The sequence below is a fragment of the Arachis ipaensis genome, chromosome B02 (genome assembly GCF_000816755.2).
Source record: "Arachis ipaensis cultivar K30076 chromosome B02, Araip1.1, whole genome shotgun sequence".
NCBI lineage: Eukaryota > Viridiplantae > Streptophyta > Magnoliopsida > Fabales > Fabaceae > Arachis > Arachis ipaensis.
The window spans coordinates 104,786,045-104,811,322 of record NC_029786.2 but is presented as its reverse complement, the minus strand read 5'-3'; the positions used below and the strand labels follow the sequence as shown (position 1 = coordinate 104,811,322).

The following is a 25,278-nucleotide window of genomic DNA, read 5'->3' as shown; positions in this document are numbered from 1 at the left end:
ATATTGTTTTCCAAACGTGTTGCACACGCGCCGATCCTGCGTGTGTGCTTAAACCAAATCAGATATAACTAGTTAAGAGGCTTGTTCCTTTTATTATAAGAGAGTCTCCTTCTACACATTTTCTCATTCCACACACTCTCTTTGCCTCTCAAAGCTTTCAACAAAAAGCATAGTAATTGATAGTAAGATGGGAAGGCTTGCACCATTGTCAGAAGAACCTATCAATGAAGAAGAACAAGATTATTATGTAACCAGCAGCAACAACAAGAACTCATCATCATCATCATTATCAAAGCATAAAGTGTTTCTTCATTCATGGCGTAATTGGAACTGGATCAAGAACCACTTCTCCATTGCATTCAACAAGAAGTCCAACCTCAAGATCCTCCTCAGTGTTCTTGGTTGTCCTCTCTTCCCTCTCCCTGTCCACCCCAAACTACCCCTCAATGAGGCAAGCTAATAACCAATATAATTATAATAACCCCATTAATTATTATATTTTCTTCTCTTTCTATTTAATTTTTTTAATACTTTTTTACCACCTTAAACTTTTTACCAAAAGAAATCATTCAAAATGAAATATCAAAATTTATATATATTTAAGTGTATATAAAAAATTAGCTATTTATTTAATTTATTTTATATTTTAATATATATTTTATACCACTTATTAATTTGGTAGTTGGTTTTTAATTAATATTAGCATAGTTGATTGTTAATTCATTTGCTTTAATTTCCTTATCAATTTTGGTTGAAACTTGAAATGTAGTTCTATCAAAATAGTCACTAGCTTAAAAAGTTAGCAAAAAGTGCTACAAACTCCAAAGGTATTTTTAGTCATGATTTTCTTTATGAATTTATCAACTTCTTTAATCTTGGTCTTCATTCCTAATAACCAAAAAGTGTGTCTCTGTTTATCACTTTCTTTATACATATTGGAACCTCTTTAATAAATTATTATCTATATGTTGCCACCAATGTTTTCAGTTACCATGTGCATCTACTAGCTACTTTATTTAGTTTAAATATTAATCTTTTTCATGGCTAGCACATTGCATAGCAAATTTCCAAATAATTTTTCATAGAAGATGTTGTGTCTTTAAATAAACATTACTTAATACATTTATGTTTTAAATTATTTTTTAATTTAAACATATAGAATGACAGATAATTTAGAAAAAAAAAAAAGAAATAATATATGTTTTGTTTCTTCCTTTTGTAAATATATGTTTATTATATAGGTATCATCATCAGCACAATATATTATACAACACTACAGTGCAGCCACAAGGTGCAGGAAATTGGAAGGGACAGTGAAGAATGTGTTCAGTACCGGAAAAGTGGCAATGGTTGTGGTGGATGAACTTGTTAATAATGGTGGCTCAGAAAAAGGGTGCTTTGTAATGTGGCAAATGGTTCCAGATAAATGGCAGATAGAGTTAGTTTTGAGTGGACAAAAGGTTGCTGCTGGTAGCAATGGCAGTGTGGCTTGGCGTCATACTCCATGGCTTGGTACACATGCTGCTAAAGGTGGTGTTCGTCCTCTTCGTCGCACTCTTCAGGCAAGTTCGTCCCTTCCATCTCATAGTCTTAACTCTTAACTATCATCTTCGTGGTATCTTAAGTTTTTGTACAGGTGAAAATTTATGTGCAATTATTTTTTGAAGATGATATTTTAAATTTTTGTATAGGTAAAAATTCACTCACAATTATTTTTATGTAAAATTGATAATTAAAAACAAATTCACATACGATTTAATTAAATTTATTAAATTATCTAATGATTCTCAAATTTTAATTTTATATTATGTTTATGTAAAATTAATAATTAAAAATTATTAAATAATAATTTAATTAAATTTATCATATCATACACTTCTCAAATATCAATTTTATGTAAATTACTTTATAGAAACACAAATGTCCGTGTGTTTTTAACAGGGGTGTTTAAATTTAAACCGATCTAAATTAAACCGTTCATTCAATCCGATTCAAACTGAAAATCGATTAAAATCGTACTAATTCGGATTTGATTGGATTCTATTTTTTGCAAATCGCTGAATTGGATCGGATTTCGGATCTACTTTTTATAACCGATCAAATCCAATCCAAACCGCACAATATGCTATAATATTATTATTTTATTATTATATTTACAATTATACTTATAACATGTTCAATTTGTTATACATTTTTCTATTATTCATGTATTATTATTATTTAATAAATATTTTATGTTGAAAATATTATTTATTTATTTATTTTAACTAACCTATAATTTTATTTCTATTGTTATGTTATCGTTAGTTTTTTAAGATATTATTAAGACTTGTTATGTCATTGTTGATTATTTAAAATTTGATGTTGAGACTTGTTATATGTATTTAAATTTTTTTTTTTAAAAACCATAAATCCAAACCGCTTGTAATTGGATCGGATCGGATCGGATTTCCAAAAAAAAAATAAAATCATCCAATCCTTTTTTTAATAATTAATTTTCATGTTAAATTCTTTAAAGGGAGTTATATATATATGTAAATCAACTTGATATGAGAGAAAAGAAGGACACAAATAGCAAAACTCTCTTCCTAATTACAATAAATGGGGGGTGTTTGTGTTTGTTGTTAATTAGTATATATATACTATCTTTTTGGTTGATCAAGCAATAATATATGGTGATGATAATGTTTCCAAATTTGTGGTACATATATGTATGTTGTTCTTAGTCTTTGTTTTAAATTCCTCAACAAATTGGGTGTTGTTTTTGTTATTATTAAATATTAATTAGTACTATTGTTTTGGTTGGGGGAATGAAGCAATGTTTGGTGACCTTAAACTTAGTTTGTCCTTTCCATACTACTAGCATTACTTTCTATAATTATTTTCCAAAAGTTGTTGATGGTATCTTCAAGAAGATTTTTTAGATCTGAGTCACAATTTAATGTCATACAACTAAATAAAACTGTTATTACTTATTAGGATAATTAGATTCAGTTCCTAACAAAATTAATGGTGTTTAAACCTAACCCCTTATACATGACAAATTTTGGAATGTCTTGTTAATGTGTTATAGTGGATTTTGGAATTTAATTTATTGGAAAAAATAATGAGAATCAGATTTTATATTTATTCAAACCTGTAACTGATGTGGACTTCTAATCAAATATATTTAATTTGTTTAAATTGTCATGAATGTGAAAGTTGATGTGGTTGTTATATTGTTCATTTTAATTAATAACTATCTTGAATATATCTGTATGCTACCAGCCAGGCAGCCATTATAATGAGTCTTTGTTTCCCTTCAAAATTTCATTCCTCTGTTTCATTTTCCTTTATTTCTCAACCTCCTCCAAATATATGAATTAATTACCACAATTATGTGTAACTATTTTGGCTTAGCCAAATAATTTTAGATTCTTCAAAAGATAAGCACTGGTTCTGACTTTATCATGAACAATTTGTGTACTTATTTAAATATGAATAAATTATTATTTTTTATTATAAAAGATTTTGTCGCTGACAATTCTATCAACGAAAAATATAAACTAATTCAATTGTCTTTAAATATAGAATTAATTCGATAACTATCTAAAATTGGTAATTTATTGGATAATTTTATTGAAAGATTTAGATAGTTTTATCGAATTAATTGTCTAATCCAATTTTGATGATTCTCGAGTTAATTAATTATATCTTCTATAATTAAAATTATTAGCTCTCAAATCTTTTATTATAAAAAATTATAGAATTTAGTCACCAAAAAAATAAAAAATTATAGAATTTAGTCTTTTAAATTCTATAATGGATAAAATGTTAATTTATATTTATTTATTGCATCTTTTTTATCCACTTAGCATTGAAATTGGCTTATCAACATTTTAAATAAACTAGTTAGTAGGTGAAGAGTAAAAAAATGGCTCCAAATTAAAGTTCTAGAAGTTTAAATATTCTATTTTTGTTCTTGTTATTTATGTTTCATTTGTGAATACTTTTTTCATAAATAACTTATTTTTTAATCTATTACCCAAAAAAAAAAAGTTAAATATTGTTTTTAGAATTAAATTTTATTTAATATTATCTAAAATGTTTAGATTGTTGTTATTGCAGGGATTAGACCCTTTAGCAATATCTTGTGTATTCAGTGGAGCACAATACATGGGGGAGAAAGAAATGTCAGAGATGGATTGTTTTGTGTTAAAACTTTCAGCAGATCAAAAGGATCTTGCTCAAAGAAGTGACAACACAGCAGAGATGATCAAACATTCCATTTTTGGTTACTTCAGCCAAAGGAGTGGCCTCTTAGTTCATCTTGAGGACTCATATCTAACAAGAATTCAAGCTCCAGGGTCATACCCTACATACTGGGAAACAACAATGTCAACAAATATTCAGGATTATAGGCCAGTAATTGTGGATAATAATAATAATAATAATAGTAATGATAATAATGGTGTCATGATTGCACATGCTGGCTCATCAAAAGTTATAATCACAAGGTATTAGAGATTCATAAATATTAGTTATTTTTATATACCTATCTCAAATTATGAATACAAAGATATTTGGAGATGAGTTATGCTACGTGTATATCAAAATTAGCCACCAAAATCAGTCATCAGTATAAAATACATGCTGGAATATAAATACACATTGAAAATAAATTAAACCACACATGTATTTATATACAAATACATTGGTGGCTGATTTTAGTGGCTGATTTTGGTGTATAAATAGCATTTTTGTTTGGAGATATATGTTTTTTCAAAGATAAATAGTTAGAAATCAACAAATTTTTTTAAGATAAGATTTATTTTTTTCTATAAAAATTTGAGAATAACAAAAAAAAAAAAACTGTAGCAAATATATATAACTGAAATCAGTGTCCTTATATTCATCATTTTATATAAGGATATTAATTTCAATTATAAATTGTTATCTTTTTTTTATCATTTTGATGAATTATCTTTTTTGTAATTGTTTCCTTCTATTTTTCTTTGAATAATGCTCTAAATTAGGTTTTTAAAGTTTTTTAGTTGAATACTTTAGTTTTTAATAATTTTAATTATTAACTTAATTCTTAAAATTTTATTTCAATAAATAAATTATTTCTCATATCAGATTGTTCATCTATTTAAAGAGATTATAATAAAAATTTTAAAAATTTAAAGAGACTATTATGTTTTTATTGAACAATAATAAAAACTTATTTATCTTATCTTTTATAAAAAATTGTAATAAAAATTAATTTATCTAATAAAAGAAAAAGTTATGAACAAATTTGTAATTAAAATTTGTTAAAAATTAAAGTTATTACTCTTCATCTTTTATTCTCTGATGACCATAATTCTCATCAATACAGGTTTGGTGATAACATCAAGGCTGGAACAGACATAACAAGGTTGGAAGAATCATGGACCATTGATGATGTGGCATTCAATGTTCCAGGGTTGTCTATGGATTGTTTCATACCACCCCAGGAACTTCAGAAGGATTATCCAGAAGAAGGTTTAGATTGGAGGTCTCCATTGCATAGATGATGTATGTGACTTGAAATTCCTGTAATTGTTTAGTGCCTTTTTATATGATATCTCTTCATATTGTTTTGTTGGCTATGTAGGTGGTTGATGCTAATTGTGGCTTAACGTGTATAATCATGCTTTTGTAATAATTGTATTGCATTATTAATCATTCTATGGGTTTAGTTAGTATATGTCAAGTATTGATTGTTAATATGGAATGAGAATTTTGAGTTTTGATTTGTTTTTCAGCTTACAACAAAATACAAACTAAGAAATTTTTAACTTTCTATCTTATTATTATTTTGAAAATATTTTAGCTGCAAGAATAAATATTTTGAAATAATAAATTATTAGATCAAATAATTTTATTGATAGAGTAATGCATAATTAGGTATAAATATAAAATTTTAAATATTTTAAAGACAAACTTAAACCTATCTAAAATCACTAACAAATAGATCAAGAATCAAGATACTTACCTTGCGCAGGCGGGTGAATAAAGATTAATTAAACATTTAAGATTTAGCGGATAATTAAACTAACATAATTAAGAATTAAGATTACTCAAAGTCTCAAACAGCAGTGTGCGATGATTAACCAGCTAATTCAGCCTTACTTCACAGATTTTCTTCTGCACTTATAGTCTTATACATGAATTTCGTGAAGTCAAAAAGAAAAATCAAAATGCGATTTCCACTCTCACACTCACTCCGTTTAGCTTCTTCCCTCCGCACCAAGTCAAACAAGTTTCAATTCCACCACTTCACCACCACCACCACCGCCACGCCGGAACTACGACCCGACCCGCCACCTATTCGAGTCGGCCTCACAGACTCGGCGGGGCGCGGTGTCTTCGCCCCCCGTCCGATCGGCACCGGAGAACTCATTCACACCGCCAAGCCCGCCGTATGCCACCCTTCTCCCAACGTTCTCCACACTGTCTGTTACTGCTGCCTCCGCAGAATCTCTAATCCCGATGGCTCCGAAGCTCAACGCGTGTCGTTTTGCAGTGAAGATTGTAAACGACGCTGCATGGTGCGTTTTAGTTCCTTTTTGCTTTGGCTCACCACTTGTTTGATGTTTTGCCTCTTAACTTTAAGCTAGACGATGCTTAATAATAGTAAAAAAAATTTAGGACATACAATAAGTGTACAATTATATTAATAATTTTGTTTAAATGTCTAAGAATTTACCTGGCTTTAGAAATTAGACTAATCAGTTCAAGTTGAAGCATTATCGGAAGATGAGTTGAAGTTTGTAGTGTCATATTTTCGAATCCAAAACTTACTAGAAGGAGAATGTAGCATGCAAAAAGGCTAGCAAATGATGTGCTATGCTTAGTGCTGAATACTTGAATAGAATGATGGGTTGCAAGTTCTGGGGATTGTGTAATACAACTTTTTCTGCGGATTTTGTATTACTAATTTGTAGTTTCAGTGAAGAAATGTGTATAAGATATGATGTTTAGAGTGGAAATGTAGGTTCAGCCTCTATGGATTCTGGCCTTGGTGTTTTTGAACTCTTGTATGCATTCTGTTATTTTTACAACTGAGACTCAAACCTCTGTTGAGATTTTCTTATTTTGAAATTTTATATTATTTAGGAATTTTACAATGTTGAGATGAAAGCAGATTGGGCGGCTTTTGATGACTATTGCGGGTAGGAGACTTTGTTATCAAGCATCAAGAATTGGTGACTTAATGGCAAATTGGCAATTGGCTTGGATTAGTAATGCATACAATTTTATCATAAGTTCTACTCTTTGAAATGTTTCCTCCATTTTTTACCCCTGTACCGAACTGACCATTAATGTTAATGGGACTAATTTTGCTCTTTTGTTTTGTAAGTTGCTTAACAGGTTTTAGATTTACCACAATTCTGCTCTTTCTTTTAATAAAAAGAAAATAATTTAACCGATGTATATTTTGCCTAATTTGAGTAATTTCACTTTCTTGTTTAACAGCATAGTATGAGTAGTAAAAAGGTTACAGGAGTCATACCATGTATCCCAAATTAGTCATTTTGATTGTTTCTTTCTCCTGCGTAAAGATGGCTTGAAACTAGGTATGATTTTCCAAAATAATCTTGTTTAACAGTTACGGCAACTTTACCGCCAATTTTTTTCAATGATCAGATGTTTGGATAGTACTAGTCATAAATGATTAAACATGTTGTTCATTAACATTTGATACTATGACTTATCACACCTATTATGTTGCTGACGGTTACTTGATCTCTTTGCAAAGGACCCATGGTTTGAAATATCCTTTCATGGTGAAGCGGTTGGCTTGCATGGTCATATCAGGAGTTGCCAGAAGTGACAGTGTTGACATACTTCAACCTGCCAATTTGACACCTCAGATGATTTCACGGGTGAGGCATGTAGAATTTTATTATAATGGCAATAAAATTGTGTGTAGGTAGTTATAATTTTTTGTCAGGTTTTATCCAAAAGAAATTAGATCTTTTGTCAGGTTTCTCTAGAAAGAATGAAATGTTTATAGTTTTGGAAAAGAGTTTAATTATGATGCATTGACAGTGCAAAATGTTTTACACAGTTATGCAATCACATCCGTCCTTTTGGATGACCATTCACACAGTCAATGAAAATAGTAGTTATTTTTTATAATGTGGCATTATGTGATTGGATGTACGTGTAAAACTGTTTTACACTGATGCTAAATTCAAATTCACTAAGTATTGTTATTTGGAAGTTTTCTCATTATTACTTCTTCCAATGTATTGCATAACTTTTCAGATGGAAGAAGAGTTTGGCTTGTTATGGAATGCTTTCAGAAAGACACTTATTTCAGATGAAGATATTTCTTGTATCCTTCTATGAATAGCATATTGATTGTATCCCCCTTGTGTCGTCAGAATTTTGTATGAAGTAGGTACAATTTACTAATCACTCAGCCACACACATACACAAAAAGACAGATATATAAGTTGAGAGACTACTTATCTAGCAATTTTCAAGTTTTAACCAAGCAATGGTACATTGGTGTTTTGGCACGAATTCGAATCAATGCATTTCGCATTGAGTTGGCTGCTGGGCTATATGAAGATCTTCTTTCGTCAGCAGCGGCATCTGTAGAAGCTGAAGCTGCCGTTGGACATGCTGTCTACATACTTCCGTCCTTCTACAATCATGATTGTGGTTGGTACAATTTTCTATTACTTCCCGTTGTTTCTATTAACAAAATGGATCTTACATGTCTTACTCTCTTCCCTAAATCCCTTCTTTAACATATGTTGCATTCCATGATTGGGAGAACTTGTAAATGTTGAACTCCTTAAACCATATCTTTTGGAGGAATTGAACGATCTAACTAATTGGTATTGCAGATCCAAATGCGCACATTATATGGATAGATAACGCAGATGCAAAATTGAAGGCCCTTCGTGATGTTGACGAAGGTTTGGCCTATGTTTTATTTTATTTTAACTTATTGTTTTCTTCCAATTTTTATCTTGTAGGTGAGTTATCTGGCAACTTTTAGATTTGATGCATTCTTCATCTAAAAGCTCTTAAATTTTTTTTTTTGAATTGGAATGAAATTTTGCCATTGTTTCGTTACCAAACTTTATGTAACTATTCCAAATCTCGGATATAAGAGGAGGCTTCTATTTAGTTGGATGCAGCCAATAGAACTTATGTCCAATCAAATCCTGAGAACTCACCACAGAATATAACTAGGAAAAGCAAGTTTTATGAGCATCTTTCATGATTAGAAAAAGAAGCCACTTTCAGTTTCTAACATTCTTATTAGGAACCTTGTACAATACTGGTCTCTATGAGTAGCAACTGAATTCTTTTCTTTTAGCTGATTGAAATTGCTTTGAATAAGCCATCATTGACGGACTAAAGTTCTCTTTCTTATTGTAAGCTGCAGGTGAAGAACTTAGAATCTGCTACATTGATGCCAGCCTGGACCGCGATGCTCGGCAAGAACTTTTATCTCGGGGATTTGGTTTTCAATGCAACTGTACCAGGTGCATACATGGAGATTAATCATTCTCTGAAAATTTCGCCCTAGATTTTGCAACAATTTAGTGGCCCTGAGAAGTCACTTTTATATCTTGGTGTGTACCTGTTATCATCTGATTCTGTAGTACTCTTTTATCTTCTTGAATAGAGTTTCTCGTGAACCTTTGATCACAATTTAGCGATGTTTAATACAAGTATGTGTTATTGTAATAATTTGGACAGTGATTTGATATAATTATTCGAAAGCATTATATTCTTATACTCACATAAGAATATTTTACTATAAAGATTTTGCTTTAAATATTTAAATATGTATGTCATTAAAGTATAATTACTTAATAATTAGCTTTATGCTCGCCCCAACATTATATCAAATGAAACATTTTAGAACCAATTTCATATCATCATCATAATAAAAAAAATCCCATAATGGTATAGAGATAAATTATGAAAAGTCAAAGTTGAAAAACATGACTGCGTTTGCCGGGAGTCGAACCCGGGTCTATTGCTTGGAAGGCAATTATCCTAACCGTTGGACTACAAACGCTTGTTGCTGTTAGATTTCCAACCTCAAAATATTTATCGATTGATAAATGTCTTTTTTTATTTTTTATTTTAATGATGGCTATAATTTTATCAATTTTCATAATTCTGTATCTGTTTTAAAGTTTACTTTAACCATATGAGAGAAGTTTCAAATTAAAATATTTGTAATAAAGATACAATAGCTTGTCAATTTATATTTTTCATTATTTGAATCTCTTATTTTCTATTCTATCGTAGTTTGGATAGTTGTAATTGTGATTTTGAGTATGTCAAATATTGAGGATTGTAGGAATTGAAAAAAAAAGGGAGGAAAACTTGTCATATGATAATTATCATCTTATACACTATAGTTTTTCATATTTCTCAATTACTAGTCATTAGCATTTAGCTCCACTGATTTTGATGCGCGAGAGAGAGAGAAAAAGCACAGAGAATGCATGGTGTTGACTTAGGACATGTCACATGTGCTGTGAGACAGTGAGAATTTTTATGTCATGTATTTTCCATGTTATATCACTCTTATAGAAATCATAATTTTAATCACTTGCAACCAAACTGAGTTGGCATCATCATAAAAAGCAATTACAACAACTTTCAAATGTGTGGTAACAAAGAAAAGAAGTGTCTCTCATGAATTTCAAAAAGTCTTTAACATCTTGATTGTCTTTAAAAATACGAAAATTCTTACATGGTCCTGAGCACATTTAATGCATGCTCGAATATCAGCAACAACTACAATCACAACTATAAATATTTAGGGCTCTACATTAAATGTGTTTCAAGAACATGCAAGTATTTCTCTCGTAATATAAAAATATTTATGTTTATGACAAATGAATATTATGTTGATGTTAAATGCTAATCAACAAATTACATAACTTTATTAACAAATTTAACTGAAATTTAATAATAAATAATAATTAGTATTAACCCTGTAAAGTGGATTCTCAAGATTTGAACCTAACAAATTTGTAGCTCTCAAATCTTGAGGGGCTATTTTATCCCCTGAATTTTTGCTGAAATAACTATACTAATATAGTTTACCTGGCTATATATCCTAGGTGCACATGAAGGAGAACCAGTCAAAGTCTCACACCCTTTCTTCCTCTACATTTTCTAGTAAATAAAATACCATAGAAAACCAAAACTAACCAAAGATGAGTAATCAAACAAATGAAAGAAAGAGAGCTCTCCCGCCATCTTAGCTTTAGGTGCCTTTGTGGGAAGTGTGACAAACTGACAATGAAGCAAAAAGAGAGCTTCTTATGAAATAATAATATAGTCACATTTGATATATAAAAAAAAAAACTATATATTATAAAGGTACCTAACACTCAACACCTTCATCCTTAAATCCACCCTACCTCTCTTTCTTTTCACTTCAATGTATCAACAACATTACTCTTCTCTCATTCTCTTTGTATTGAACTGAGTTTGTTTACTTGCTTTTCTTTTTTTGGTTCAGAAAGAAATTAGCTAAGGTTTCAACCCAACAAATTTTAACTGCATTACCTTTAGTTAGTGTTAATCCTTTTGTCTTTGTTGACATTGGTTCTTGTTCAATTTTCCTAGCAAGTCATGGGGATACTGTCCCTAAGTTCTTCATCAAGTTTACTAAGTAAACTCATTGGTATGCATGAAAATAGTGAATGGCACCATGCAAGGAGGAAGAACAATGTTGTGTTCTGCCAAGGTGGTGGAAATGTGATCAAGTCTGCTGGCATGTCTTCCGTGTTAACAGAAAGATCAGCATCGTTTAGCGCTGATCACGCCACGACTCTAATGGATGCAGGAAGCTTGGTCTTGTCTCAAAATGGGAAAAGCCAGACAGATATTGTGGTGAAGGATTTGGTGCCTTATGGTGGACCAACATCCACCACATTAGTAGGATTTGAAGATGGAATAGGCATTGTCAAATTCCTAAGAGGGAAGAAGTTTTTTATTACAGGTGCAACCGGTTTTCTAGCAAAAGGTAGAGTATAAAACCCTTTTTTTTTCTAGAAATGATCTTGTTATGTATCTTAACTATGATCTATAACAGCATATGTTTTACTATTTGAACCAGTTCTTATTGAGAAGATTCTAAGAACAGAACCAGATGTTGGAAAGATTTACCTTTTGATCAAGGCAAAGAATAAGCAAGCTGCAATGGAGAGATTACAGAATGAAGTATGTTTTTTATGGAATTTTCTCTTTTTTTTCAACTTCATTGGATTTACATGTTTCTTCATCTCATTTTAAATGTTGTTTGCTTGTGATTAGATAATAAATACAGAGCTTTTCAAATGCCTTAGACAAATCCATGGAAAATCCTACAAAGCCTTTATGTTGAGCAAGCTAGTACCTGTAGTAGGCAACATTTGCGAATCGAATCTTGGACTAGATGAAGATTCTTCCAATGTTATTATGGATGAGGTAGATGTAATTGTAAATTCTGCAGCTAATACAACATTTGATGAAAGGTTAGTGCAATAATTTCGCAACAACAAGTTCCAACCATTTTAATATTGAGCTATTCATTGTAATAATTTGACTAGTATGATCAGATATGATACTGCTATCAACATAAACACCAAAGGACCGTGTCGCCTTATGAACATTGCGAAAAAATGCAAGAAGCTTAAGCTCTTTCTGCATGTTTCAACAGGTAAAAAGATAATAAGGGCCAAAAAAACAAGTAATCATCATTTGCTAATTTTTATTACATTATTAACCAAAGAAAACTTGCTTCCATTATGCAGCTTATGTCAATGGACAAAGACAAGGAAGAATTATGGAAAGACCATTTAGCATTGGAGATTGCATAGCTAGAGAAAAATCCATCTCTGAAATTCCACAAAGTTTTCTTCCAGCATTGGACATCGAAGGCGAAATAAACATGGTTTCGAATTACAATGGGAACATTGAAGACAACTTACTAGCTCAAAAGATGAGGGAGATGGGTCTAGAAAGGTATGCAGAGTCCTTTAGTTTTCTGTGTTCTCTTCATTGTTAACCAAAATAAAAAAAGTAAAAAATACTACTTTGTCACAAAATCCTTGACCATTTTTGGAATTGTTTGTCTAAATTTTTGTTATTTTGTTTTCTTAACAGGGCTAGAAGATATGGGTGGCAAGATACTTATGTGTTCACAAAAGCTATGGGAGAAATGATGATTGATAAATTGAGGGAAGATATTCCAGTTGTTGTAATTCGTCCAAGCGTTATAGAAAGCACTTTTAAAGAACCATTTCCTGGATGGATGGAAGGAAATAGGTATGTTAAATAATGGTAGGGCGAATATTTTCATATTTTCAAGAACAACCATGCTACATATACACCAAATACATAGTGGCTGATTTTTAGTGTGCACATAGCATTTTTGTTTCACGAATGTGAAAATATTTCTGTCACTTTAAAAATATTTTCAAGTGTGTTACATTTCTGAGAACAATTTTTACCTAGCATTCCACAAACATAGTCTCAGCTATATCAAATTGTTACATTCTACCTACCAAAGGCTCTGGAAGATACATGCCTAAGAAATCTATTCCCAGAAATAAGAAGGAAAAAGAAGCAATTCATCTACCAAGCACCTTTGAATAACCTAATAATAGCAATGACATTTGCATGATAGAACTAACAATTTTCTGTCAACTTTTTAGGATGATGGATCCAATAGTTCTATGCTATGGGAAAGGACAGCTAACAGGTTTCTTGGTAGATCCAAATGGGGTACTTGATGTGGTAAGTGAAACTAATATAATTGCATTATTTAATAGAATTCTTTACTTGGAAAGAAAAACACAGAAAGAATTTAATTCATAAACTCAGGTTTTCTAATAACTCAAACTAACAATGACTAATATGCTTTCATAGGTTCCATCTGACATGGTTGTTAATGCAACCTTGGCAGCAATGGCAAGACATGGAATGGATCAAAAGCGAGATATCAATGTGTATCAAATTGCTTCATCTGTAGTGAACCCTTTGGTGTTCCAAGACCTTGCAAGATTGCTCTATGAACATTATAGCTCCTCTCCATGCATTGACTCAAAGGGTAGGCCAATTCAAGTTCCATTGATGAAGTTGTTTAGCTCCACAGAGGAATTCTCTGGCCACTTATGGAGAGATGCTATTCAGAAGAGTGGACTCACAGCTATGGCCTCATCAAAGGGGAAGATGTCTCAGAAACTTGAAAATATTTGTAGAAAATCAGTGGAGCAAGCAAAGTACTTAGCCAATATTTATGAACCATACACATTTTATGGTGGAAGGTTAGATTCTAATTTAACCAACTTTATTAGATTTTATATTAGAGCTGTAATCTTTAAACATTGTCATATCCTTGTATCTGCATTATATAATGCTGTATCCCATACTTAATAATTCAAGTTTAGAAGAAAAAAAAAGTGATTAGTACTCTTTTCTAGACTAGATTAATGACATGAAACCAATTATTTCTTTGATGCAGGTTTGATAACAGTAACACAGAAAGATTAATGGAAATCATGTCTGAAGAAGAAAAAAGGGAATTTGGATTTGATGTAAAGGCAATAGATTGGAAAGATTATATCACCAATGTTCATATACCAGGTCTAAGGAGACATGTCATGAAGGGAAGGGGAATGGGTAGTTAGTGACTTACTTTGTGCTATGTAATCACCTGTCATATTCTCCAAAAACTTTTATGTATACACACTTTCCCTTGTTACCTTGAACACTATGAGAGTGTGGCAACAACTTCAACTACAAGGGAATCTCCATTATCCCATGCTGTAATTTATTGGTATAATAATCATATCTCTGTAATCTATTACTAAATAGTGTTTAATCATGCTAAAACTTTCTTGACACGTGTTACCACTCAATTGTTTTCTTTATTCTACTTCAATTTTTTTTAACAATATTAAAATGAAATGGAGTTCATAAATTGAATTTGAGTTTCCATACCTAAATGTCGATTGACCAATCTAAACAGGCACAAAAGTAAATTTAGAATCATTTTTCTTTCACAATGAAGCTTAAAAAATAGGTACATGGGTACATTTGATTTGAAAGTACATTACTTTTTTTTCATGGAATAATTTAAGCAAGTAGGACAAAGACAATAATGCAGATTACTGTATAGCTAATAAAGTAATAAGAACCATTTACATTTGGTTTTCTTAGTCAGTGGAGGAGGGGCCACATTAATTAAAACACCATAATTATCATTGATGTGATTTTTCAACATTTCTGAATAAATTTGGATTCCATTTAGAAGAATAAAAGTATCATAATTATCATTGATGTGGACCATACACTTTATGAAAGCACTCAAACATGTCACTGCTTTGGAGGAAGAAAGCAAGAAGCATCTTGTGAACTTGCCCGGAAGAGCAATAAACATTTGAAGTCAATATAATTTTGATACAAAAACTTTTATCAGTACCACATCATATACCTCATTACATGCTACTACTTGCTTACCCTTTGTGGGAAATCTGAGTTGAGTGCAAACAGAAACTACAAACCACTTCCTTGATCCATATTTTCTTGATCTTGTGAACATGGGAAATCTGAGTTGAGTCATGTAATATCACCTGCCATGTTATGCTAAAATGTTATATTATTAAATACCAAAAAAAAAATGTTATATTATTAAAGAAGAGTAAATTATATTTTTTATTCTCAAAATTTGACAAAAGTTTTAAAAATATTTATAAATTTTATTATATTTTAATTTTATCTAAAAATTTTTTGATTTGCATAGAATATATCCCTAACAGCTAATTTTTCAAAAAAAAATAAGACCAATTCGACAACAATTTTATAAGAATAACTTTTAAAATAAGCAAATTCAGCATAATTTTAATGCATTATTTTTGAATTGATCTTAAATTTTTTGAAAATTTAGCTGTCAAGAGTATATTTGGTACAAATCGAAAATTTTTTGAACAAAATTAAAACAAAATAAAATTTAAGAATATATTTAAAATTTTTGCCAAAATTCAGGATAAAAAAATATACTTTACTCTATATTCTAAAATGTTGATTATATAGATAGTATTACATAGCATACATAGTTTACCTTCTTTTCTTGGAGATTTGAGTGTATAGCAACAATTAGAACTACAAGGGGATCTTCATTATTATCCATGCTGTAGTTTGTTACTAAAATAGTTATGAATTGAATCCGTGATTTTGGTTAAATGTGGAAAGCATCAAAATTTGCTTAAACACAAATTAAACCTTTTTCTTTGCAGATTACTGTATGCAAAGCTAATAATACAACTAAGGACCATTCACATTTGATTTTCTCATCAGTTGGTGGAGGATGGTCCCCATGATGTTAAACATCATACTTATCATTTCAATACATTTGGATTCCATTTAGAAAATAAAAGTAACTTTTTCGATAAAAAAGTAAGAAATGTGTGAATGAATGTAAAAACAAAAGAAGAATTTTTGCTTCAACTTAATAATGGAAGCAAACATCACTCTATTGGCTACAGGATGCAGTGGACTATACACTTTATGAAAGCATTCAAATATGTCACTGTTTTGGAGGAAAGGACCCAGAAGCATCATGTGAACTTGTCCAGAAGACCAATAAGCATCTCAATTTTGAAGTCAATTTACAATACCATATACTTGGCTAAACTCACTGCAACCTACCACTTCCTTCTTACCATTTTGTGTTCCTCAGAATTTTTAAATTCCAGTGCAAACTACACAACTTCTCTCACCCTTACTTACTTTCTTGCTCTTGTGAACATGGCTGCATCAGTTGTTGGAGGAGCTTTCCTCTCTTCGTTTCTCAATGTTCTTTTCGACAGGCTGTCTGATCCTGAGATCATCAACATGATGCGAGGAAAGAAGGTTGACCAGAAGCTGCTTCAAAAGCTGAAGACCATTCTAAACGTGGTTGAAGCTGTGCTGAATGATGCTGAGAAGAAACAGATCACTGACTCTGCTGTCAAGAGGTGGCTCGAAGATCTCCAAGATGCTGTCTATGATGCTGATGACTTGTTGGATGAAGTCGCCACCAAAGCTGCGACTCAGAAGGATCCACCAGGTAACTTCCTGTCTCGCTTTCTCAATTTGCAAGATAGGGAGATGGTTACTAGGATTGAAGTTTAATGTTAGAGCATGGGTTTGTGTTGGGGAAGAATTTGATGTTCTTAAAGTGACAAAGACTGTAATAGAGGAAATAACTACTAGTCCCTGTGATATGAATAGCTTAAACTCAGCTCAACAACATTTAAGGAGTAAGCTAACAGGGATGAAATTCTTGGTTGTTTTGGATGACTTTTGGAGTAACAATTACACAGCTTGGGCAAATTTTCTGATTCCTTTTAGATGTGGAAGTGAGGGGAGTAAGATCCTTGTGACAACTCGTAGCGAAAAGATTGCAAACATGGTGAAAGGTTTTCATTATCAAGCCTATAATTTGAGTGCGTTGAATGATGAAGATTGTTGGGTAGTGTTTGCAAATCATGCATTTCTTTCTGGAGAGCGTCTAGCTTTTGAAAAAGTTGCCAGAGAGATTGTTAAAAAGTGCAAGGGATTACCTCTAGCTGCTCAAGCACTTGGGAGCTTATTAAGGTCCAAAGATAATGAAAAGGATTGGAAAAATGTTTTGAACAGTGAAATTTGGGAATTTTCTGAAGAGGAAATTGAAATTATTCCTGCTTTGAGGATCAGTTATTACCACCTTCCTTCGCACTTAAAACGTTGTTTTGTTTATTGTTCTTTGTATCCCAAAGACTATGAATTTGATAGAGATGAATTGGTGTTATTGTGGATGGCCGAGGGTCTTTTGCAACAGCCGAGGGGGGGAAGCACTTTAGAAGAAGTTGGCTATGAGTATTTTAGTGATTTAGCATCAAGATCATTTTTTCAACCTTCTCATAATGCTTATGAAACTTCATTTGTAATGCACGATCTCATGCATGATTTAGCAACATTCTATGGTGAAAAGTTCTATTTTAGAACCTTTGAAGTCAAGAATGTACTCAAGCACGATATCAAAACTCGTCATTTGTCATATGTTTTGCACAACAAGGATTCAGTCTCAAAGATCCTGGAAGTATGTGATAGTTTAAAGCATGCAAGGACATTGCTGCAAGTCAATTTGGATGCATATCATGAATTCTCAGAGGGAGTAGTAGTTCCTTGTGACTTACTAGAACAATTGAAGTGCTTACGAGTTTTGTCATTTAAAATTTTTTCAGATGATGAAAACTTGTTGCATCGTTCAATTGGTGAATTGATCCATTTGTGTTATTTGGATCTTTCAGACACATCCATGGTGACTTTGCCCGAGTCTTTAAGTTGCTTGTACAATTTACAAACCTTGAAGTTGAGAAACTGTAGAAATCTTAAAAAGCTTCCTAGCAAGATGCAAAATCTTGTGAATTTGCGTCATCTTGATATTTTTGGCTCTATTTCGGTGGAAGAGATGCCAAAAAAGATGAGCAAATTAAAAGATTTGCAATTTTTAAGTGACTATATTGCGGGCAAACATGAAGAGAATGGGTTCGTAGAATTGGGAGAGCTAGCACATCTTCATGGCTCATTTTGTCTTAAGAAACTAGAGAATGTTAAGAATAGTGTTGAAGCATCGAATGCAAGGATGGATGAAAAAATACACCTGAATGCTTTGGAGTTGTGGTGGTCATCATTTGAAAAAAGTGAGGTTTGTGATTCCCAAAGTGAAAAAGATGTACTTGACAAATTACGTCCTCACAAAGACTTGAAGATGCTAAGCTTATGGGGTTACAGAGGTACGATGTTTCCGGATTGGGTAGGGCAGTGTTCGTACCACAACATGACTTCGTTGGAGATGAGGGGATGCAGGAATTGTTGGGTGCTTCCTTCACTTGGACAGTTACCCGCTCTAACGAGATTGGAGATTTCAGGATTTGATATGGTGAAGAAGATTGGTGGGTCATTCTATAAGGGTGATGGAACTCATCAGCATCAGGAGACACCCTTCCGATCCCTTAAATCTCTGCATTTTGATGATATGCGTTGCTGGGAGGAATGGGAGTCATATGAATGTGATGATGATGATGATGCACCATTTCCGAAACTTGAGACACTTGAGATATGGGATTGTCCTAAGTTAAGAGGAGATTTGCCCACTTTCCTTCCGTCTTTGAAATCACTCCACATTAGAGGATGCGAGGAGATTGGTTGTTATCTGCCAAGAGCTCCCATGATACGCTCATTAATAATATCTGGCAAACAGGAAGCAAGAATGCGGGAGCTACCACTTTCCATGTTGGAGAGACTATGGGTTAATGGAGAGCAGCAGGTGGAGTATGTGTTTGAGGCCATGACCCACACCCAACCAACCTCTCTCAAAGAGCTAGGCATCTCAAATTGCTCATCAGCCATATCATTTCCAGGAGATGCTTTGCCCCCTTCATTGAAACAGTTGCGGATCAATAACTGCAAGAATGTAGAATTCCCAATGCAACACCAACAACATCACTCACTAACGAGTCTTCAAATAGACAACAGCTTCGATTCACTTAGATCCTTCGCGTTGCCAGCGTTCCCAACTCTTTGCTTACTGAGAATGGCAAGATGTGAAAATTTGACATCTCTGGAGGTGTCACAGTCACAGTCCCTCCTATACTTAACAATTTCAGGTTGCCCTAAGCTGGAGAACATAATAAGGCTGCCTGCCTCTTTAAGTGCACTCAGAATCTTCGAATGTCCATTGTTGGGTGAAGTCATAGAGAGGAAGGACCCCCACATTTGGCCATCCATTTCCCACATCCCTGAAATATATGTTGATAGGAGACGGATTGGCAATGACTCAACATCTTAAAAGAGGTAAATCTTTTGCTATCTCTCTATATCCCAAACCCACTTCATCTTCTCCAACATCGTATTCATTCTCTCCTACATAATCTTACTTTCATTTCCAAATTTCTATACCTCATTCAAATTCTGTGTCTCCTACTCTTTTGCGGAAAACACAAAACTGATTCCTCTCTTTTCATACTGTTCATCACCACTCTACTCAATGCCTACTTTTGGGAACTTATAGTATGGGTATACAATTTCCATTTTGGTCTTTTTTTTCCCTAATTTCTTCTTCTTTGTTCTTCATGTATAGGGACATTGAATGATTCTACTGGGACTTATCAATTTAATGCAGTTCGGTTGTGCACCTCCGTTCTTGTAAGGATGCTCCTCTGTCTCTAACATCTCTCTATTGAAGATTGTTTTGTTAATTCAAGGATCATACCTTGAGAATGATGAAATCTTTCCCTTCCATTTTTTACCTTTTCTATTAATGCTTTTTCTTCTTCTTTTTTTCTTACTTCAATCAGCTACTTTTGCACCATGCCTTGTCTTACACCCAAATGGAACGCCGTTCATTACCTTTCTTGGTGTTGGAGAAAGTAGTAATTAATGGAGAGCAGCAGGTGGAGTATGTGTTTGAGGCCATGACCCACACCCAACCAACCTCACTCAGAGAGTTAAGCATCTCAAACTGCTCAACAGCCATATCATTTCCAGGGGATTCTTTGCCCCCTTCATTGAAAGAGCTGTACATCATAGATTGCAAGAATGTAGAATTCCCAATGCAACACCAACAACATCACTCGCTACAGGGATTAGAAATACACAACAGCTGTGATTCGCTTACATCCTTCGCATTCCCACCGTTCCCAAATCTCCAGTCTCTCACAATCGCAAGACATGAAAATTTGACATCTCTGGAGCTGTCACAGTCACAGTCCCTCCTATACTTAATAATTTCAGGTTGCCCTAAGCTGGAGAACATAATAAGATTGCCTGGCTCTTTAAGACAACTCAGAATCAGTGAATGTGGGTTGTTGGGTGAAGGCATAGAGAGGAAGGACCCCCACATTTGGCCATCCATTTCCCACATCCCCGTAATATTTGTTGATGAGAAACTGATTCAATGAGTCAACATCTTAAAAGAGGTAACTCTTTTGCTATCTCTCTATATCCCAAACCCACTTCATCTTCTCCTACATCATATTCATTCTCTCCTACTTAATCTTACTTTTATTTCCAAATTTTGATCCTTTTTATTCCTAATTTCTTCTTCTTTGTTCTTCATGTATAGGGACATTTAATGATTCTTCTGGGACTTGTCAATTTAATGCAGTTCGGTTGTGCACCTCCATTCTTGTAAGGATGCTTCTCTGTCTATTGAAGCTTGTTTTGTTAATTCAAGGATCATACCTTGAGAATGATGAAATCTTTCCCTTCCATTTTTTACCTTTTCTATTTTAATGGTTTTTCTTCTTTTTTTTTCTTATTTCAATTAGCTACTTTTGCACCATGCCTTGTCCTACACCCAAATGGAAGGCCTTTCATTACCTTTCTTCCTGTTGCTCCTGCTTGCTTGCCCGTGCCCTTTGTTGGATTTGGTATAAGTTTATTTTCTTATTATTAATTCTGTTGAATTAAGAAACTAATAAACTCTGTGATCCCAAACATTTATGATTTGAGTTAATGTGTGCTAAGCAAAAATTGTATGAGTTGTTCTAATGTGTTTGTTTCGGTGCAGCAAGAAACAAATTGAAGTGAAGTTGGAGTAGGCTCAATTTGGAGAGCAAGGGAACCAGGTCAAGAATGATTTCACGAGGTGTGGTCTCTGCATCCATACAAAAGCTGAATTCATGGAAGACACCATCCTCATACAAAATCAAAAGTAGAAGTAGATGATGTAGAACAGAATTTCGCTAAGACCGATAGATCAATCAAAATGCAACAAGAGCACCTTCAATGATAAGGATACAGTTGGAGCAGCCTGTCAAAAATAGGCAGAAAGTGTACAAACTTGCAATGTTAAAAGAAAAAAGAGTTTTCATGTCTTCATCATTTCATTCTATTTTAGGATAGCTGATATGAGTTATTCTATTTATAAGAAAGAGAAAGCTTAGAAAGTGAGTATCAATTTCTGTCATGCTAGGATGTGAAAACATCAAGAAAAAGCCATGAGTGGCATTTGAGAAATTTGTTTTTGTATTTGGCTTGAATTGGTATTTGTAACTTGAATTTGTTTATAGTGAAAAGTTCTACCATTTGTTGTGGTGGAGACTGGATGTAGATCCCATTTTGGGATTGAACCAGGATATATCGAGATGTTCATCTTCTCTATTACAGCTTTCATTCACAATATCATTATAACTGTCATTTGCATATTTTCTGCAAAATCATGCGATAATTTTATAAAATATCTCTATCTAATAAAATAAAATTTTAAGCACCAGCTGCCTTTTTCTTTTTGGGCAAATGAAGATGCATTGAGAAAGTTATTATGTTATAAATATGAAGTGCATAGGGCAAAGATTGTGGTAGCAGCAATTTTTGCATGTTAGTACTAAGCAAAGATTAGGCTGAGTTTGGTAATTCTGGTATGGCTGTTATAGGTTAGTTGCGGTTTATAGATTATTTTCTATGTTCTGTATGTAACAGCATAGTACTATAGGTTGATATATAAGCATTAGTGTTATTAATTTTTATTGACATAGAATTGTAATTGTAATTCACTCTCATCAGTAAATTTGTTTTTGTATTTGGCTTGAATTGATAATTGTAACTTGAATTTGTTGAGAGTGGAAAATTCTACATTTTTTGTGATGGAGACTGAATGTAGATCCTACTGTTGGAATTGAACCAGAATATATCGTGATCTTCTCTATTATAGCTTTCATTCAAAATATCATTAAAAATGTTATCTGCAAATCATGTAAAATTGTAAACACTAGCATTTTTTTTAACAAATGAAGATGCATTCAGAATGTTGCTATGTTACGAATATGAAGTGCTTAGGGCAAAAATTGTGGTAGTAGGAGGTTAATTATTATAGTATTCCTCTTCTATTTTGTGTGTGACTGTGACAGCATAGTACTACTACTACAGGTCGATATATAGCATTCCTCTTCTACTTTCAATCCCTTCAATTCTCCTTTCTTTCTCCATTTTCTGATGTTTTTTTTCTTACTTTCAGTCTCTTAAACTATAATTTTGTGTAGGATTGTTGCACTACAAAAGTAAAATAATAAAATTTACAATAGATAGAAACAAAGTTGAAAATCAAATCATATGCTTTGGGTGCAAATTTCATTCCATTCCATAGCTGCATAGCTGCAACACTTAAACCAGGAGCCAAAATGATTAAAAGGTGTCACACATAATCACACATTCCATCCTTTTAAGAGCCATTAATTTAGACAGCATTTAAAATCCATGCCACATTATGATCCTATTTGACAAAACTAATATAAATTGAAAAAGGGTCAAATTTCATGCCATCTCTCTGACATAATCTACACAAAAATTCAAACTCAAACAACACATTTCCATTTTTTCTTTTTTAACATCAAATGCTATGCTCAACTTTACACACAAAAGCATGATATTCTTCTCTCTTTATATTTTGAGTGTGTATAAGTAAAATGAGTTCAAATACTGTTTTTCTTTTTTCATTTTTACAATAACCCAAAACCACCCTATTTATTCCCCATATTCCCATATATATAGCACCCTACACAACCACACATTCACACCCTTAACCAAAGCTTCTACTACACCACTTCTATTTTTCCTCTTAAGCCCTTTACAATGAACAGCCTCAAAAAATCACCATGTTTTCCCTTTATACCAATCCTATTCCATGATTTTTGCACTGATCCTTTTAGCTACACATCTCAATTATTTCATTGAAACCCCAAATTTCAAATCAACAACACAACAAGAAGGGAAAAAACATCTCCATTTCCAAAACCATATCCAATTAGTAGCACATTCAAAATGCAAAGGAACACTCTACCCTGATCTCTGTGTCTCAACCTTATCCACATTCCCAAACCTTGAAACAAAAACAATGCCACAAATAATCTCCAAAGTAGTCAACCACACAGTCCATGAAGTCAAATCTTCATCCAACAACTGCACCACCATAATCAAGAATCTCCAAAACACTCTCAACACAATTGAGAAAAGAGCCTTAGATGATTGTCTCAAACTCTTTGATGACACCATAGTAGAACTCAACACCACCATTCTTGATCTCTCAAAAAATCCATCATCATCATCATCATCATCTTCCAACCAAGATTTGCAAACTCTACTAAGTGGGGCAATGACAAATTTGTACACTTGTCTTGATGGTTTCTCACAAAGCAAAAATGGGAATGCTGTGAGAGGGTTGATAGAGGAGAAAGTGATTGAGATATCACATCATGTTAGTAACTCATTGGCAATGTTGAAGAAAGTGAAGACAAGTTTGAAGAAAGAAGAAGTGTCTGCTGAATATGGAACAATGAAGAAAGGGTTCCCTTCATGGGTTTCTGCTAAGGATAGGAAGCTTCTAGAAGGTGGAAATGTGAATGAAACTAAGATTGATGTTGTTGTGGCTAAAGATGGTTCTGGAAATTTTACTACTATTGGTGAAGCTGTAGCTGTGGCTCCTAATTCCACCACAACCAGGTATATATTATATTATTAAAATTATTTTATACTATATTTAAAGAAAATCATTCATTCCTTTCACTCATTGCATTACATTTTCAGCAAAATCTCATATGAATGATCATTTATAAGAGCTTCGAAGCTGATTTAGCTAAGAAAAATGGCAAGTGTATTTATTTTATTTTGTATATTAAATTAGCACAACTTAAAAATTAACTGCTCTTTTTTTATAACGGCATATTGGACTCTACTAAATATATAAGAATAATGCACTTTATTTACTAATATTTTTATTTTGAAGAATGAAATTAAAATGCAGTAATCAAACTTCTTATCCTTTACTTAATTCAACTTTGACTCATTGTTACACCAATTATGGCTTCTAAAAATTTAACCACATTTTTTAATTTCAAATAACAGAATATGTTTATTTAGTATATAACAATAGATGAATCTAGCCTAATATATCTTTATCTCAAAGTACAAAAAGAATCTTAGGTGTAGAAAAGTACATACAATAAGTGTAATAATAATGCCTTGTTAACATGTTATGATTTAGTTAACATTTTGTTAATTATTAAGTGTGATTATATATACTAGAGTGAGACCCGCGCAATGCGCGGAGAGGTAGATTATTTATACTATATAGTATATTTTAAAAAATGTTATATTAAAAATATTTTAGAGAACATATTATAAATAAATTTTGAATTTATTTATTTTTAAAAAAGACAGGTTATTTATATTAGAGTTATACAAAATTGCATTTTTTTTTATTTTTCGATG

The 25,278-nt window shown here is 32.4% G+C and overlaps 5 protein-coding genes and 1 non-coding gene across 7 annotated transcripts in view; 5 read left to right on the top strand and 1 right to left on the bottom strand.

Annotated features, from left to right (window-relative positions):
* LOC107628586 lies at positions 112 to 5,764 on the top strand. Its single transcript, XM_016331214.2, has 4 exons — positions 112 to 451; positions 1,242 to 1,562; positions 4,108 to 4,496; positions 5,360 to 5,764. The coding sequence occupies exons 1-4, from the start codon at positions 188 to 190 to the stop codon at positions 5,535 to 5,537; spliced, it is 1,152 nt and encodes a 383-aa protein (XP_016186700.1). The 5' UTR covers positions 112 to 187; the 3' UTR covers positions 5,538 to 5,764.
* On the top strand, positions 6,056 to 9,797 carry LOC107626195 (histone-lysine N-methyltransferase ATXR4). 2 transcript variants are annotated; one of them, XM_021116514.1, is made up of 7 exons: positions 6,056 to 6,554; positions 7,123 to 7,178; positions 7,766 to 7,892; positions 8,278 to 8,347; positions 8,500 to 8,679; positions 8,868 to 8,939; positions 9,410 to 9,771. In XM_021116514.1, exons 1-7 carry the CDS (start codon positions 6,171 to 6,173, stop codon positions 9,532 to 9,534), a joined length of 1,014 nt encoding a protein of 337 aa, XP_020972173.1. In that variant the 5' UTR covers positions 6,056 to 6,170; the 3' UTR covers positions 9,535 to 9,771. The 2 variants fall into 2 exon arrangements, with proteins under 2 accessions (XP_020972173.1, XP_016184501.1); XM_016329015.2 differs by having other exon boundaries at positions 6,059 to 6,554; positions 9,416 to 9,797.
* Positions 9,986 to 10,057, bottom strand: TRNAG-UCC. The gene has a single exon. It is a non-coding gene; the product is annotated as a tRNA-Gly (tRNA).
* On the top strand, positions 11,391 to 14,891 carry LOC107626194 (fatty acyl-CoA reductase 2-like). The gene is made up of 9 exons (XM_016329014.2): positions 11,391 to 12,028; positions 12,122 to 12,225; positions 12,319 to 12,518; positions 12,603 to 12,703; positions 12,798 to 13,008; positions 13,150 to 13,311; positions 13,701 to 13,782; positions 13,915 to 14,312; positions 14,510 to 14,891. Exons 1-9 carry the CDS (start codon positions 11,635 to 11,637, stop codon positions 14,673 to 14,675), a joined length of 1,818 nt encoding a protein of 605 aa, XP_016184500.2. The 5' UTR covers positions 11,391 to 11,634; the 3' UTR covers positions 14,676 to 14,891.
* LOC107627959 (putative disease resistance RPP13-like protein 1) lies at positions 16,795 to 20,323 on the top strand. The gene is made up of 3 exons (XM_021117099.1): positions 16,795 to 17,095; positions 17,148 to 19,862; positions 20,003 to 20,323. The coding sequence occupies exons 1-2, from the start codon at positions 16,795 to 16,797 to the stop codon at positions 19,859 to 19,861; spliced, it is 3,015 nt and encodes a 1,004-aa protein (XP_020972758.1). The 3' UTR covers position 19,862; positions 20,003 to 20,323.
* LOC110269088 (pectinesterase 3-like) overlaps positions 23,054 to 25,278 on the top strand; it is a 3,630-nt gene continuing 1,405 nt past the window's right edge. Inside the window, exon 1 of the mRNA XM_021116513.1 lies at positions 23,054 to 24,510. Within this exon, the coding sequence (XP_020972172.1) occupies positions 23,696 to 24,510 (815 nt within the window). The 5' untranslated portion in view covers positions 23,054 to 23,695. The remainder of the gene's footprint in view (positions 24,511 to 25,278) is intronic.

What these genes read in the sequence shown, in the direction of transcription:
- LOC107628586 (XM_016331214.2), top strand. Translation starts at nt 188, where the DNA reads ATGGGAAGGCTTGCACCATTGTCAGAAGAACCTATCAATGAAGAAGAA. An exon ending in CCAAACTACCCCTCAATGAG is followed by an intron (nt 452 to 1,241) that starts GCAAGCTAATAA and finishes TTTATTATATAG; the next exon opens with GTATCATCATCAGCACAATA. An exon ending in TCAAAAGTTATAATCACAAG is followed by an intron (nt 4,497 to 5,359) that starts GTATTAGAGATT and finishes TCATCAATACAG; the next exon opens with GTTTGGTGATAACATCAAGG.
- LOC107626195 (XM_021116514.1), top strand. Translation starts at nt 6,171, where the DNA reads ATGAATTTCGTGAAGTCAAAAAGAAAAATCAAAATGCGATTTCCACTC. An exon ending in ATTGTAAACGACGCTGCATG is followed by an intron (nt 6,555 to 7,122) that starts GTGCGTTTTAGT and finishes TATATTATTTAG; the next exon opens with GAATTTTACAATGTTGAGAT. An exon ending in CACCTCAGATGATTTCACGG is followed by an intron (nt 7,893 to 8,277) that starts GTGAGGCATGTA and finishes ATAACTTTTCAG; the next exon opens with ATGGAAGAAGAGTTTGGCTT.
- LOC107626194 (XM_016329014.2), top strand. Translation starts at nt 11,635, where the DNA reads ATGGGGATACTGTCCCTAAGTTCTTCATCAAGTTTACTAAGTAAACTC. An exon ending in TGGAGAGATTACAGAATGAA is followed by an intron (nt 12,226 to 12,318) that starts GTATGTTTTTTA and finishes GCTTGTGATTAG; the next exon opens with ATAATAAATACAGAGCTTTT. An exon ending in AGGGAGATGGGTCTAGAAAG is followed by an intron (nt 13,009 to 13,149) that starts GTATGCAGAGTC and finishes TTTTCTTAACAG; the next exon opens with GGCTAGAAGATATGGGTGGC.
- LOC107627959 (XM_021117099.1), top strand. Translation starts at nt 16,795, where the DNA reads ATGGCTGCATCAGTTGTTGGAGGAGCTTTCCTCTCTTCGTTTCTCAAT. An exon ending in GACTCAGAAGGATCCACCAG is followed by an intron (nt 17,096 to 17,147) that starts GTAACTTCCTGT and finishes GATGGTTACTAG; the next exon opens with GATTGAAGTTTAATGTTAGA.